The sequence below is a fragment of the Sapajus apella genome, unplaced genomic scaffold (genome assembly GCF_009761245.1).
Source record: "Sapajus apella isolate SASKATOON/1434 unplaced genomic scaffold, GSC_monkey_1.0 scaffold1, whole genome shotgun sequence".
Lineage (NCBI taxonomy): Eukaryota > Metazoa > Chordata > Mammalia > Primates > Cebidae > Sapajus > Sapajus apella.
Window position 1 is genome coordinate 38,434,136 of NW_022436941.1, and position 17,627 is coordinate 38,451,762.

The 17,627-nt window shown below is 35.1% G+C and overlaps 1 protein-coding gene across 1 annotated transcript in view; it reads left to right on the forward strand.

The window, feature by feature from the left end:
- SLCO4C1 (solute carrier organic anion transporter family member 4C1) overlaps window positions 1-11,463 on the forward strand; it is a 65,491-nt gene extending 54,028 nt beyond the window's left edge. Inside the window, exons 11-13 of the mRNA XM_032275577.1 lie at window positions 4,664-4,728; window positions 6,055-6,192; window positions 8,499-11,463. Coding sequence (XP_032131468.1) covers window positions 4,664-4,728; window positions 6,055-6,192; window positions 8,499-8,659 — 364 coding nt within the window. The 3' untranslated portion in view covers window positions 8,660-11,463. The remainder of the gene's footprint in view (window positions 1-4,663; window positions 4,729-6,054; window positions 6,193-8,498) is intronic.
- Window positions 11,464-17,627: the final 6,164 nt, after the last annotated feature.

The following is a 17,627-nucleotide window of genomic DNA, read 5'->3' on the forward strand; positions in this document are numbered from 1 at the left end:
ATGTTATTGATAAGTATAAACTTACTCCTGCCATTGTATTATTTGTTTTCTGGTCATTTTGTGATCTTCTCTTTCTTTTTTCTTTTCTTCCTGTCTTCCTCTAGTGAAGGTAATTTTCTCTGGTGATCTGATTTAGTTGCTTGCTTTTAATTTTTTGTGTATTCATTGCATGTATTTTTTGGTTTGAGGTTCATGAAGTTTGCAAATACTATCTTATAAGTCTTATTTTAACCTGATAACAACTCAACACTGTTTCCATAAACAAACAAGTGAAAAGAAAACTAATAAAAACTCTACACCTTAACTTTGTCTCCTGGCTTTTCATCTTTTTTTTTTTTTTTCTGTTTCTGTTTCTATCTTATTGTACTGACTTTGTCTTGAAAAGTTGTTTTTTTTTTTTTTTTTTTTTTTTTTTTTATTGGTTCATCATTGAGTCTTTCTACTGAGGATAAGGGTAGTTTACATACCATAGTTACAGTATTATAATAGTCTGTGATTTTCTTTGTACTTATCATTACCAGTGAGTTTTGGACCTTCAGGTGATTACTTACTGCTCATTAATGTTCTTTTTCTGACTGAGGTACACCCTTAGCATTTCTTATAGGACAGGCCTGGCATTGATGAAATCCATATCTGGGAAAGTCTTTATTTCTCCTTCATGTTTGAAGGACATTTTAACCAGATATACTACTCTAAGGTAAGAGTTTTATTCCTTCAGCACTTTAAATATGTCATGCCACTCTCTCCTGGCCTGTAAGGTTTCCACTGAAAAATCTGCTGCCAGATGTATGGAGGCTTCAATGGATGTTATTTGTTTCCTTTCTTTTGCTACTTTTATGATCCTTTCTTTATCCTTGATGTTTGAAAGTTTGATTATTAAATGGCTTGAGGCCTTCTTTGGGTTAAATCTGCTTAGTGTTCTATAACCTTCTTGTTCTTGGATACTGGTGTCTTTCTCTAGGTTTGGGAAGTTCTCTGTTATTATCCTTTTGAATAGACTTTCTAACTCATCTTTTTCTCTACCACCTCTTTATGACCAATAACTCTTAGATTTTTCCTTTTGAGGCTATTTTCTAGATGCTGTAGGCATGCTTCATTGTTTTTTATTCTTTTTTCTTTTGTCTCCTCTGACTGTATATTTTCAAAAAGCTTGTTTTCAATCTCACTAATTCTTCATTCTGCTTTATCAATTCTGCTATTAAAGGACTCTGATGCATCATTCAATATGCCAATTGCATTTTTCAGCTCCAGAATTTCAGCTTGACTTTTTCTTCTTTTTTTTTGAGATGGAGTCTCTGTTGGTCTGTTGCCTAGGCTGGAGAGCAGTGGCTGTGATCTCGGTTCACTGCAACTTCTGCCTCCCAAGTTCAAGCAATTCTCCTGCCTAAGCCCCCCAAGTAGCTGGGATGACAGACATATACCCCCATGCCCAGCTAATTTTTGTATTTTTAGTAGAGACAGGGTTTTACCATGTTGGCCAGGCTGAATCTGAAACTCCTGACCTCAAGGGATACACCCGCCTTGGCCTCCCAAAGTGCTGGAATTACAGGCATGAGCTACCATGCCCAGCCAATATTTTTTCAGTCTTTTTGTAAAATATATCTGATAGAATTCTGAATTGCTTCTCAGAGATTTTTTTAATTTATTTGAATTTTCTCAGCACAGCTATTTTAAATTTTCTGTCTGAAAGGTCACATATCTCTCTGTTTCTCAGATTGGTCTCAGGTGCCATGAGCTCATTTGGTGAGTTCATGGTTTTTTAGATGGTGTTGATACTAGTGGGTGTTCTCCATTATCTAGGTATTTAAGAGTTAAGTATTTATTGTAGTCTTCATTATTCGGGTTTATTTGTAACCTCGTTCTTGGGATGACTTTCCACATATTTGGAAGGACTTGGGTGTTCTGATTTTAGTTGTATATGCTTTTGGGGGCACCCCAAGGCTAGTAATGCTGTGGTTTTTGCAGAGTGTCTCACTCTGTTCTGAGCCACCTGAAGCTGAGGCTGGAGTGACATAAACACCTCTATTGCCACCACCACTATGATTGCACTGGATCATACCTGAAGCCAGCACAGTGTTGGGTCATTCTTAAGGCCTTCTGTAACCACTCCTTGGTTACTGGCTCTGTTTGCTTAAGTGCCTGGGGCTCTAAAATCAGCAAGTGGGAACGCCTGCCAAACCTGTGTCCTTCCCTTCAGGACGGGGCGGTTCCACAGGTACTGGTGGATCTAGAAGTGCCACCCAGAAGTCAGAGACTAGAGGCAAAAACCTTAGACTCTTGTATTGTATTGTGGCTAAGCTGGCATGGAAACCACACAATGTAGTCCTTCCCACTCTTCTTTCCTTCCCCTTTGCAAAGACAGAGAAGCCTCACCCCATAGACACCACCAACCCAGGCCACGAGGAGTACTGCCAGACTACCACCAATGTTCCCTTAAGGCCCACTGCCTCTTTAAGTCAGCTTGTCGTGAGTGCTGCCTGGCCTGGGACTCACCTTTCAGGGCAGTGGGCTCTCCACTGGCCCAGGACAGGTCCAGAAATTCTGTCAAAGAGTCACTTTCTGGTATTGGGGACCCCAAGGACCAACTTGGTGCTCTACTCCACTGTGGCAGTGCTGGTGCCTAAAGTGCAAGACAAAGTCCCCTTTACTTTTCCCTCTGCTTTTCTGAAGTAGAATGAATTTTGCCCTGTAGCCACCACAACTGGTAATTTGCTGAGTCTTATCTGAAGCCAGCAAGTCTCACCCAAGGCTCTCAATGTAGTACCTGGGTATGGGTGCTGGTTATTCTAGACCCAAGGCCTCTTCGCTTAACAGGTGATGAATACTGTCAGGACTGGTGTCTTTCCTTTAAGGGAGTGAGCTCCCTTCTGGCCCAAAGTGTGTCTAGAAATGTTGTCTGGGACCTAAGGCCTGAAATGAAAGGGCTTCACAACACTGACTGGTGCTCTGTCCTCCTGTAGCTGAGTTGGTATGCTAGATGCAAGACACAATCCTCCTCACTCTTCCCTCTCTTCTCCTCAAGTGGCAGGAAGGGGTTTCTTTTGGAACCTGGAGCTGTGCAGACTGGTATTAGTGAAGGAGTGATACCAGGACTCCCTTGTCTGCCCCAGCTGGTGTCTCAGTATGTCAGGTGTGAGTCCAGTCCACTGTCTTTGAGCCTAATTCACTAAGACTTGCCCAAGAGTTGCAATCCCTATGGCCTAGTCTGCTTTTCTAGTTAACTTGGAGACGCAGTGCTGTAGTCCTGTGGTGAAGCTGTTTCTTAAGCAGTCAAGTTTGGACTGCTGCATGGAGGATTACCCTCTGGCTAGGGCTGGTTTAAATGCTCCTTCTGTGGGCAGGTGTCAGGTGAGTTGTTCTGGTTTTCTTTTCTGCTCTAACAGGACAGCACCAATTTTATTGTCTCACAATTGCTATGTTCTCCCTCCCCACCCCCAGAGATTCTCTCTGTACTGCACTGCCACTGCCCAGGTTGAGGAGGGATGGTGTCCAAGATTCAGGACTGTTAACCTCTAAAGTGCCTCTTTCAGGAATATAAAGTTCAAATCAAGTACTGTAAACGCTCACCTGAAAGTGTGTGTTTTTTTTCCGTGCAGATAGTTATTAATTTGAAATTTTTTATTCCATCATTTTGCATTTTGTTCCATCCTCTGGCTGTTTTAGCTATACTGGATCTTCTATCATTCCATTTGAAGTTTAGGATTCTTTTTTCTATTTCTGTGAAAGATGTCATTGGAATTTTGATGGAAATTACACTGAATCTATAGATCACTTGATGTGGGATATTTTAAAATATTTATTCCTCCAATTCATTAACAAGAGATATCTTTCCACTTATTTGTGGCTTCTTGAATTTGCTTCATCAATATTTTATGGCTTTCAATGTACAAGTACTTTACCTCTTTGGTTAACTTTATTCCTAAGAATTTTATTTTTCAATGTTATTGTAAATGTTGTTGTTTACTTGATTTCTTTTGTTCATTGTTGATATGTAGAAATGCAGTTGACTTTTGTCTTATGATTTTGTGTACTGAAACTTTGCTAAATTCATCTGCTAGCTGTAGTGTTTCTTTGAGCAGGATTTTTAGGGTTTTCTACATATGTAATCATGTCATCTGCAAAGAGACAATCTTACTTTTTACTTTCCAATTTGAGTACCTTTTATTTTTCCTGTCTACTTGCTCTGATAGGACTTCTAGTACTATGCTGAATAGGATTTGTGAGAGTGGGCATTCTTGTCCCATTCTTGATCTTAGAGGAAAGGCTTTCAGGTATTCACCATTGAGTATGATGTTAGCTATGAATTTGTTATATTTGGACTTTATTATATTGAGGTACACTCCTTCTATACATAATTTATTAAAAGCTTTTATGGAAAATATGTCTTATTAATGAATGCCCTTTCTCCTTTACCTTTATTAAAAGTAATAAAGACTAGTGACTCTTCGGTGTTATTTGCAATATTTTAGGTCAGATAACTTTTTTTTTCTTTTATAATTCCAGGAAGAGTAAATCATTTATAAGCCCTTACAAATAAATTATCTTGTGTTTACAATGTTTATTTTAATATAGAAATGCTAAACAGTTGTAAATGTGAACTTGCTCAAAGACTGAATATACTATACCACCTTTTTTTGGTCTCATATGTATTTGATATTTCCAGGTGTGTTAATCACAGGCAACGGTCACTAGCCTTGGGAATACAATTTACACTCCTTCGATTATTGGGTATGCCATTTTTCTTTATTCATTGGTAACTGTTGGCTATTTTGGTTCATTAGCGTTATCGATTTTTAAATTTATGGCATGTGGCAAAAAAAATTAAAACATAGTGGAAGAAAAGTCATTCTTTTTGAAGGAAGCCATTTTCTAATGTTTCAGGTATAGGATTTTTTACATATTGCATACTTTTAACCTACCTGACTGGTTACCTGTTCCAACTCTGTTGCTAATAAAACCTTAAAAGGTATATCATGTCTATTTGAAATATAAAATATGATCATCACCACATAATTACTTTTCTTCCTGCTTTTATCTCTATTTGCTAATGTGTTACATTAGTAACTAAAAATGATGTTAAAATATTTCAATAGCACTAAAAATGATGTTAAAATATTTCAATAGCAACTGCAGTATGGATGTTGTAACTAGCTAAGAATTATTGGAAGAAAGGGTTTATACCAGAGAATTTTATAAAGTTCCAGATGCAGAACAAATTACAATAAAGACAGACATAGTAAACATAATATTAAGGTTATTTTTTAAAACAGAAACAAAAAGTTGGGACACTAGAGTTACCTAATCCAACTTTCCAAGTTTTTCAGATGAGTAAATTAAGGCCCTGAGAAGTGCAGGGTTTTGCCCATAGTTATATAAATTGTGGTAGAAATGAAACTCGAAAAATGATTTCTAACTCTGTGTCTAGTACTTGGACTGTATCATGCTACAGATCATGAAATCTTTGCCTAAGAATTACTACCTCAAATAATTGAAAGTTCCTTAACTATATGGAGGTTGAGTTCCTCGTGTCCTTTTGGAGATGGTGGTGGGTATATAAGATAGTGATATTACTAGATATGGTATTATAAGACTGTATATCTGTGTTTATATACACAGAGGCTCATGTTAGTTTATATGTACATGCACACCTAGATGGATTTAATGTATACTGTAGTTCAACAGATTTATTCATGCATCATAAATTTATTATGATTTTTAAAAAGTATAATAGCTAATTTCAAAGTCATATTTATTATATTAGAAAAGCAGTGAATTGTATATAAATATTAGCCCAATATATATTAACTATTTCTATTAAAATATTTTTCTGAATTGATTAGAAATACATAGTAATTACATATAATTATTTTATTTTAGAATATTATATCTGTGCTTTGTATTCCTTTGATTTGTACCTGAATTGATTAATTTGCATGTGGACAGATGAATACCTATTTTTATTTCTATAAAATATATGTATGAGCATGTATAAAATGATCTGTAATTAGGAACTGTAATCTTTACACATGTGTATTTCACCCATAATTCTTTTAGGAACAATACCTGGACCAATTATATTTGGTATCACAATAGACAGCACATGTATTCTTTGGGATATAAATGATTGTGGAATTAAAGGAGCTTGCTGGATTTACAATAACATCAAGATGGCCCATATGCTAGTAACCATAAGTAAGTGGTAACTTCTTGATAATTCTTGATAATTTTAGAGTAAACTAAGAATGTAAAAAAAAATCACGTTGTTGGTTACTTAGAGTCACAGTTGTTTTGGAATATTTGGTCCACATTGTTGAACTATTCCACGGTTTTCCTGAAGAAGAGAACAATTATCACAGAATTTTATGAAAGGCTTTGAGCAGATGAAGTCTGCAGGGCTCAATATTACATACGAGAAAATAAAATTCTAGTTTTCATTACATCACACAGTATACACTTTTCTTTTAACAGCTTAACTCAAACATTTTTGAAAAGTATACTTGAAAGCTAAAAGAGAATTCTGAGAAACTCCCTGGAATGATTGTCATCTAGGTATTTAGGTGTTGTAAAACACGTACCGCTGAGGTAGGGAAGCATCCTTTGTCTCTCAGGCACATTGTAAGGAATGTTTTTATAGTTTAGAAGGTTAGCTGTGATGTTTAATTCTTTTTGCCTTTTGCAGTTTGCATTGTCTTATTGAAACAGTGAATGAAATCTAAGGTGAGGCTAAGGAAGCAGAACAATGTATTTAGTTTGTACTAGTAAAATAAAAATTGAAATTTAAAATTTGAAAAATAACCTAAGAAACTAAAATATCTTAAAATAGGAAAATACTGAATGTATCCATGCATGTGTATTTAATGTATGATTTTCATTGTGATTTTTTTGACACAGTATCAAGATAGGCTTATTATTACCCTTACATGCATGTAAATCCAGAGTATACTTTCTGAGTTGATAATGACAGAGCAATATAATATTTGCTGAAGAAATAAATGTATAAATTCATAAAATACTTGGGGAGTAAGTATTGACAAGTATAGGTAAAATTAATCATCCCATAACTTTTACCAGTTGTTAAAAACCAGTTTTTTTTCAATTTTTTTAATTACATATTTTTACCACAATTATGACTACATACAATATTTTTATGTTTAAAATCCATTTAATTAGTTTTGTTTGTACTTTTTGATCAAAGGTATCATTAATGAATTGTTCATTTTCCTACTTAATGATGGATGTGAGAATTTCCCCCATAAAATATATAAAAACCTTAAAATTTTCAGAAAAAATAAAAGAATGTTGTAACTTGTACCTATGTAACTATTCTATAAATCTAGCAATGCCTAGATGAACAAGCATTCCTGTTTTCAAATACATGATTTGAGATACAATATTAATAATCAACAAAAGGAACCCAGCTACTACAAGATCTATACTGTAAGACCACATTTAATTTATTTGGCTGGCACTTATTAAATGCTTATACTGTGATTGGAAATAGTTCCTCTTCATATAATTGAGCTCAAAATCAGATTTACTTAAAAACAAATCAAAGTTTGTAAAGTGAATCTTAATATTTCATATTTTTATCTGACAACAAGAGTGGATTTGGTTAAGTATTGAGTGTGATATACTCCCACAGAGGTTTTCTCTTAATAACTCTAAAACCTATTTTATTTTTAGAATTATTTTCTAGCCTGGGGATGTTCTGTAACTTATTCAGGTTCACGGATGTTATAAACTAGTTTCCCTTATTAACTTTTGATAATTTTTTTATAGATACAATATTGTGTTAACAAATTATTTATTTATTTATTTATTTATTTATTTATTTATTTATTTTTCCTTATCTACTGGTACTATTTTACTGCATTACAAATTATTTATTTTTGCGACAGGGTCTTGCTTTGTCACCCAGGCTGGAGGGTAGTGGCATGATCTCAGCTCACTGCAACCTCAGCCTCTAGGGGTCAAGCAATCCTCTCACCTCAGCCTCCCAAGTAGCTGGGACTACAGGCTCACACCACTACACCTGGATATATTTTGTACTATTTTGGGTTAGAGACAGGGTTTTCGATAGTGCCCAGCCTGGTCTTGACCTCTTGGGCTCAAGACATACACCTGCCTCCACTTCCCAAAGTATTGGGATTATGGGCATGAGCCACCCATCTGGCTTGTGTTAACAAATCTAGAAGTGGAAGATGGATTTATTTAGTCCTATACAGCACTTATTTTACAAGAACGCACAAGCATAACCAAGAATAAGATAATTATTATACTTTATTACTGCTTAGAAAGAAAATAAATACTAATGCACTGAATTGTATACAAATGTCTTTTCGTTCCCCCAATGTTTTAAAAATTTTAAACATCAAACTATAATGGCTATGTAATTATTCTCTTTAATATGTTTCTATTCATGAAGATTTTTCACAGTGATAATTTTTGTCACTGAGAAATTAAAGACAAAAACGTGTGACTAATTTTTTTTTTCTTAGGTGTTACTTGTAAAGTTATCACCATTTTCTTCAATGGATTTGCAATCTTTTTGTATAAACCACCTCTATCAGCCACAGACGTGTCATTTCACAATCAGAATGCAGTTGTGACTAATGTTTTAGCAGAACAGGATCTCAACAGAGTAGGAAAAGAAGAGTGAAATGGAAAAATAGAAGACTGTTTTACACCTGAAAAATTTACCTCGATTTTTAAGAACATGCATTGCCATGGCAGCATTATCTATCCAATATGGACAATCATATTTAAAAAGTTGATGTTTTTATAATCAAATGTATTTTTATTTTACATAAGTGGTTTTTGTTTCATGCAAGAAACAGAAATGTGCCTTCAAAGCCCACCAAAAGCCTCAAAACACACACACACACACACACACACACACACACACACACATTTCTCATTCCCATTCTCTAGGTATGAAATACTCCAGTAATAACAAGAAAAAAGGCCCACAATTAGTTAGAAAAATTAACATTAAAAAAATAGTGATGTTTCTATCCCCATTACAACTTGTTTAATTTTAATTTTCATTGCCAATATTTTGAGCTTAGAATGTTTATGGTATGAAAATTTGAACTAATCAAAATTGTATGACGAATTCTGGGAATTATTACTGAAAGCTTATGAATTTAAAACCAGATTTATTATGTAATTTGTTTTTAAGTTTATGTATACTCGTCTGGCCTTTTTTTCTCAAAGCAAGTTATTGAACTGTTAGAATGTTAGTTATTTTCCCAGGGTCGTGGTATATAGTGAATACAGAAACATCAGCATAGTATATGCATATTTTCACTTTAACTAAAGAATTCCAGGAAATAATTTATTGATATTACAATTTTTAACACTTTTATGATTCTGTGATAGTATTATTCAATTACATATATTTCAGAGGAAAGTACCAGTCAGTAAAGAAAAATGCCAACTAAACATGAAACTATTGATCAAAACTTATATACCTAGTACTTTAATTTTTCTTCTTTGAAAAGCCAATCACTTAACACATCACTCATAGCACCTAAAACAGTGCCTTGCATATAGTGGTCATTTTTATTGTCGTTTAATTAAAACATTAAACCTTACCCCTTAACTCAGCAGTCCCCAGCCTTTTTTGTATCAGGGAACATTTTTGTGGAAGACAATTTTTCCATGGGGGAAAGAGGGTACAGTTTTGAGATAAAACTGCTCCACCTCAGACCATCAGGCATTAGTTAGATTCTCATAAGGAGAGAGCAACCTAGATCCCTCGAATGTGCAGTTCACAATGGGGTTTGCACTCTTAAGAAAATCTAATGCTGCTACTGATCTGACAGGAGGTGGAGTTCAGGTCATAATGCTCACTTACCTGCAGCTCAGTCACCTACTGTGTGGCCTGATTCCTAATAGACCACACACAGCCGAGGGTTGGGACCCCTGCTTTAACTGATGCATTGATTTAATAAAGTATTTTATAAGCCTGATTATGTTATAACCCTATTTATTCAGGTCAGATTTATACCAACTTTGCTGAGAATATGGAGGGTATAGATCAGTCAACATCAACAAATATAACTCCTACCATAGTTAAGAATTTTACTTATTAAGAAAAGTATTGAAGTTCAAATCCAGATATTATTGCATTTGAAATTTTTATAAGGGTTATTCATTCAATAAAATTCATGATCACATTTCCCATATAAGTTTGTCCTAGGTTGGTTTTCCACAAGCAGTGTTTTATATACACCGTAATCAGGGCAACTCAAGCTTAGTGTTAGTTAAATCTTGTAGGAAACCAGGGTTAGAAATACTAGAAATTTGCAGAATTTAAGAAATTATGTTTTATGGTAATCTATGGCCAAGGATGATAGAGCCTAGTGCAATTGTAAAGTGAAACTCAAGGAGAAGGAATGAGAAGTTAGGCAAGGAAGCACGCTTGAATATTAGAGAAGGAAAGGAATCAGAGAGACCTCCTAAAACCAAATAGATATAAACACCAAGGACAGAAGCCAAATAGGTAGCCAAAACCCCAAATATTTGAGAAGCAGGAAATTTATAGCAACCAAAGAAATAGGGCAAGATAGGCAGGGGAACACACATGCTACCTCAATTGATAATCTCCCTCCCGCCAAGCCAGATTGTAAATGCTGCTTCCTATTAGAGTCCAGAAAAAAGGAAAGTTCAGGCTTGCTGTGTCCTATATGCGGAAGCAGGAAATTGGATTGAAGACTTTCATAGTTGTAAAATAATGGCAAATCCTAAGGAATTCACTGATAGAGATGTGAATGACAGTAAGGAAGAAAACAGAATAACTATACAAATATATTAGTTTAGGGCCACTTAATTTAGAGGAAGAAAAATATCACCCCATCCATAGGAATAATTTGATAAACAGGTCACTAAATATTCAGAATTTATAAAGATTCTTAGTTATCAAGGGCTGTGTTGTATTTTATATACTCAGTTTTATAAGCTTTTTAAATAAGCTTTTTAATGAAAGTGGTTAAACTGAAAATAATTTTGGTACTTAAAGGGAGCCAGGAGCCTTTATATAAAATGTATATATTTTAAAAGAGTATCTCCTTTATAATAGGGCTTTACAGACACTACTCTAATTTATAATAATTGTTTTTTACTCTTGGGTTCATCTTGATCATATGAGTTGGTATGATACTTCTGGAACAAATTATTCATAGTGTGTTTTTTATAATTTATGATTTTTAAGTAAGATTGACTTATAAGTTGACATTGTAATTTTGTACATAATTGGATATATGTCTTAAAATTTAACATCTAAATTTATTTAATTGTAGAAAATACAAATGTAAAACTTATACATGAAAAGAACTGTGTACAGTTGACTTTATAAATTGGAGGAAGACAAAGTTTTAGATCCATTTTCTTTCAAAATTTTCTTTATTGTAAATCATGCAAAATATATATTCATACCATTTATTAAATCATAATGTTTATCCTAAATTGTTGTAAGTGTTTGAGCCTATTAAATGACACAGGATTGAAACTTGGCTTATCTATGTGAACATAAGCACATTTTATGGATGGGAAAGGGAAATAGTATACTTTTAAACTTGGTGAATGCATTACTAATTTAATCCAGTGATTTCTCATGCCTCAACAGATGTTTCTAATTCAATACAAACCACATTTATTATGAAATATATACCAGGAAAATTCTCTTACACAATAGTTTCTATATATGACAGATTAATATGTAAGATTTATATGAGTAGGACACATTTTGCAGATGGTTTATTTGTAAATATCTGATAAAAAAAGTGTGGGATGTATTTAATTTATCTCAGTTTATTTTAATAATCAAATATTTTAAGGAAATAATATTGAATGTTAATTTGAAATATAATGCTCCCATACATTTAGGTTCCTTCTGCTTTTTTGGCAGCAAAGTCCAATAAACATGAACTTTTACAATACATATGAGTAATCAAAAATAGATAAGTGACATAATCCACTTTGAAAAACTCAGTAGGTATATTGGGATTATAACATTTTTGTGCTTCAGCTAAAATTAAGTTTATAAAAATTATCAAGAATTGATATATTTTTTCTTTTCAAATTTAGTGTGTCTGACTTCCTATTTAAAACCATTTTGTAATGCTTTTAGACTTTGTAAAATAGCACACATAAAAATTCCTCTATCAGCTTTCCCTGGTGTTAAAAATCCATAGAACAATTACCTAAAACTAGAAACGATTACCAAGAAATTAGCATTGGCATGATACTATAACTAATCTACAGATTTTATTATAATTTTGCCAGTCATAACACTAGTAGTGACAGGGACAGGAGGCAGGGAAATTCTAGGCAGAAGAGAGAGGTCCCGGCAAAAGCCCCATCCTCAAGCCTGGGAACCACAGCCCAAAGTGAGAACATGCATGCCTGGTTTTCTTGTTCAAATATTGCCTTTTCCAAAACCACCCGTGGCTCACTCCCCTCACCATTCTGTGCACAGAAAAACCCAGATTCTGCCAGGAAATCAGGAGAGGAGAGGAGGAGAAACAGCTGGACATTGGAGACTATGGTTTGAGGTTGGGGAGAAGATGTCTGGGGTGGCTGGACTTTGGGTAAAGATTACCTTCCTGCTCAATCCCTTTCCAGCTCCCCTTCCAGGTGAGAGCCACTTTCATTGGCAATAAAATCCTTTGCATTCACCACCCTTCAGTTCTTTCATGCAACCTAATTTTTCCTGGATGTTGAACAAGAGCTCAGGTGCCACGGGTGCAAATGCTAAAGGCTGTCACACTGACCCTCTGCCCTCACTGGTGGAGAGCAACTGCCTCACACCAAAAGGCAGAGTGGCCCACTGAGCTGTTTCACGCTTAAGCCATCTGTGGATGGCAAAGCTAAAAGAGCGCTGTAACACATGCCCCTGGGGCTTCGGGGGTCACAGATACTCCCCACTAGATGCTGCCAAGGGGTCTGCATGGAGTTTTCTGTTGGTGCCCAAAAGCACCCGCCCTGGCTCCTGCACCCACTCACTTATGTGCTCTCTTCTGCAAGGGTTGAGCACAACAGGTTCTAGTGAGTGGAGTTTGCACCTGCTGGCACCAAAGCAACCAGCTAGCTCCAGTGCCCACACTTCAGTTTCTGCCTGCAAAGGGATCAGGGTAATTTCCTGTTTCAGTGGTCTTTATCTGATCTGAACCCAGTCAAGGATCTCATGTTAAATTTATTTATTACTGCTTCTTAATCTTTTCCAATCTGGAATGGTTCCCCAGTCTTTTTCTTTAGGATATATTTCCTCTCTATTTCTATGTATCAAATAACTCTAAAGTTTAGTGGCTTAAAACAGGAAACATTTATTATCCTACCATTTCTGTGTGTCAGGATTTCAGGAGCAGCTGTGCTGGTTGGTTCTGTTTTGAAGTCTCTCAAGAGATCTCAGTAAAGATGTTGGCTGCGGCTGTAATCATCTGAAGGCTTCTCTAGGATTGAACGATCTGCTTGTAAGAAAGTGTGCTCACATGGTTGTTTGAAAAAGAATGAAGTTATTCTTCGACATGTGAGCCTCTTCATAGGTCTTATGACATGGCTGCTCACTGCCCCCAGGTTAATGACACATAGGAGAGTGAGAGCAACCAAAACTAAAATCACAGGGTCTTACATGACTTAATTTTTAGAAGTCACATATTATCTTTTCTACCACAGTCTACTGGTCATACAGATGACCTTAGTAATCTTAATCCTAGCTGCAAAGTCCTTAAAAGGATTTAAAGAACTTTTCAGTAAACTACAATGCCTTGATTCATATTTGGTTGAATAATCCATGGAGGAGAAGATGTCTTTACAATTCTTCCTCCCACATCTGGTACTGGGTGGGAAGAAAAGACAAAAGGTGAATACCAAGAGGCATGAATGTTGTGATTATCACTGGGATGATATTGGGGGCTGGCTACCATACATTACCTTGACAATTTTGAAGAGGATTGGCCAGTTATTTTGTAGAATACATATCAATTTGGATAAGTCTGATGTTTCCTATGACTATATTAACATACCTTTTTGTAAAAATGATATCAGGCTCTTCTCAGCACACATGTTATTGAGTATATGTTTTCTAAATATGACTGAACTTCAATCACTTGGTTAAGGCAGGTGTCTGCCAGCAGTGATTACTCATTTTATTTTCTCCTATGTTATTAATAACTAGCTCTTGAAGGGATACTTTGAGACCATAAAAATACCCTGTTTCTCAGCAAACTTTCATCCACGAATTTTAGCATCCATTTATGATTCTTGCATGCTTAATGTGGTTTTTGCTAATAGTGATTTTCCATATTCATCACTTCTTTAACTTTTATTAATTGGCATTATAATCTAACAAAGAATTGTCCCTTCCTCTGTTACTCAATTATTTATATAAATATAAATTAACTGACATTTATTTTATTCTATAATGTTATTATCCACTAGTTTTCTTTTTGTCAAATTGTTTAATATGTGGACATTGGAGCCCCATTATTTTGGCTCCTGCATTTTTTGGACATATTTACATCACTATTTGAGCACATCTTTACTGTTTAACGCCACAAGATACTCTAGGCTCCTCTCATCCTTTTTGTTATTTAGGGATTGAATAATGACATTTGAAAATCAAGATGTGCATGTTAATATACATAACATCTATTTCCATATTAATTTATGTATGTATGAATATGGATACCTCCAAGTGCAATCCGGCACCATAGAGTTCACGTTAATCTCCTTTTCCTTATTTGTAAATACTTTCTCTAAGACTGAGAAACCTGGCTCTTATTATCCACAACACATTACTTGTCCAATACTAGATAATTAGTTTCTATTGCTGACATGATAGGTTACTACAAATTTTATGTCATAAGATAATACCCATTTATATCTCACAGTTTTGTAGGTGAGAAGTCCAGGCATAGTGTGGTTCAGTTAGTTCTCTGTTCCGGGTTTCACAAGTTGAAATCAAGTTGTTGTCCAGGGCTGTATTCATTTCTGGAGGCTCTGGGGATGAATTACCTCCCAAGCTCATTCAGGTTGTTGGGCAAATTCAGCTGCTTGGTGATATGGTTTGGCTCTGTGTCCCCACTGAAATCTCACGTCAAATTGTAAACCCCACATGTTGAAGGAGGGGCCTGGTGGGAGGTGATGGGCTCATGGAGGCAGTTTCTATTAGTTTAGCATCATCCCCCGGTGCTGTCTTATGAGTGAGATCTCACAAGATCTGGTAGTTTAAAAGTGTTTAGCACTTCCTTCCACCCTTCTGCTTCACCATGGTAAAACACGCTTGCTTCCCCTTCACCTTCTGTTATGATTGTGAGTTTTTTGAGACCTCCCAGTCATGCATTCTGTTAAGCCTGACAAACTGTGTCAATTAAAGTTCTTTTCTTCATAAATCACCCAGTCTCAGGTAGTGCTTATAGTAGTGTGAAAACAGACTAATACACATGGCAATGTAGGACTAAGGTCCCTGTTTTTTTGTAACATTGGAGGTTGAGAGAGAACATCCACATTTCCTGGTTTATGCAACCCTCTTACTAACTCAATCTTCAAAACCAGCAATGACATGTGGACTCCTCAAGATTTGAATCTGTCTGACTTCCCCTCTGTCTCATCTTTCTTGCTCTCTCTTTTGATGCTTCTTTATGACCCTAGTTGGATAAAATTATCTCTGCTTTTAAGAGCTCAAGTAATTAGACTGGGCCAACCTGGAAAATTCGGGATAAACTCTGTTTTAAGATCTATCATCTTAATTAAATTTACAAAGTCTCTTTACCACAGTATCCAGCTAAGAGCTTCTTTGAATAGGCCAGGATGTGGGAATGTTGGGGAAGCATCTTTAGAGTTCTGTCCACTACACTTTATAAGCACACAAATTAGTTTCAGTATTTCTGCATGTGCCCTGTAAAAACCTGATCTACTGGAATGATGGAATGAGTTCATCAAATCCTCTCCTAAAACGCGGGAATACAACAAAACTAGACAAAATTGTCAAAAAACAATCACTTCGGCACCCTGGAAATCAAACACAGGCATATGACAGACTGGGAAATATTTATTCACCAGAAAAACTTACGAAATCTTGTGTAAGAAAAATGGACCAGGCATGGTGGCTCATGTCTATAATCCTACTAGCTTGGGTGGCTGAGATGGGGGGATCACTTGAGCCCAAGAGTCTGAGACCAGCCTGAGCAACAGACTTCAACACAACTCTTACAAATATGCTCAAATAACTGAAGAAACCATGTTTAAAGAGTTATATGAAATTATGATAAAATAGCTTAAAGAGAATATTAATAAGGAATAATTATGGAAAAGAACAAAAAGGAAATTTTGGAATTGAAAAGCATAGTAACTAATGAATGAGAAATTCACTGGGGAAGCAACATCAGATTAGAAGTGTAAGATGAAATAATCAGCAATCTTGAAGATTTCCCAATTATTCTCTCTGAGGACTAGAAAATAAAAAGAATAAGTAAAAATAGGAGCCTCAGCAATTATGGGAAACCATCAAACATACCAATATATAAGGCAATAGGAATCAGAAGGAAATAAAGGGACAGAAAAATATTTTAAGAACTAATGTCTAAAAGCTTCCCAAATTTGCTGAAAAATTTAAATTACATAGCCAAGAAGATCATCAAAGTCCAAAGTAGGGTGAACACAAAGAGATTCATAGCTAGACACATCCTATTCAAACTATTGAAAGACAAAGAGAACATGCGAAAACAGCAAATGGAAACCCAGTCAACATGCACAGGAGGAAAACCATGCAACTAATGGCTGACTTCTCTCCAAAAATAATCGAGGCTAGAAGGTAGGGGGAAATGGTAGAATCAAAATATTGAAAGAAAAAAATGATTATGAAATATATATTTAGCAAATATTTGCTTCAAAAGTGATGATCAAATGACATTTCCAGATAAACTAAGACTGAAAGAATTTCCTCCTATGAAGCCTGCCTTACAAGAAACACTCATTAAGCTCTAAAAGGAATGAAGCGACATGCTGAAAAGACTGAAAAGAAATGACGCTAGATTGTAACTAAACTACATGAACAAATAAAGAACACTAGAAAAGGTAAGTGCATGGGTGAATATGAAAGACTATATAAATATATATTTCCTCATATTTATCTTAACTGAGTTAAATGATCATTTATCCATATGCAAAAAATGAAGTTAGACCCCTACTTCACATCTTATATAAAACTAAATTTGAATGGACTGTACGTTTAAATGTAAGAGCTAAAATTTGTAAATGTTTCTTCTAAAACATTAAGAAGGAAAAAAGAGGTAAATCTTGGTGACCTTGTGTTAGACAATGGTATTTTAGATATGACACCAAAAGCACAATGACAAAATTAAAAATGGAAATATTTGACTTAACATTGTAAACAGTACCATAACAAATATAAAGGTGACCCAAAAATGGGAGAAAATATTTCCAAATTATATATCTGATAAGGGATTAATTTGCATCCAGAATATATAAAGAACTGTTATAACTCAACAATAAAAAGAAATGGGTCAATAAATAAATGAGCAAAGCATCTTAATAGACATTTCTTTCTTTCCTTCTTTCCTTCCTTCCTTCCTTCCTTCCTTCCTTCCTTCCTTCCTTCCTTC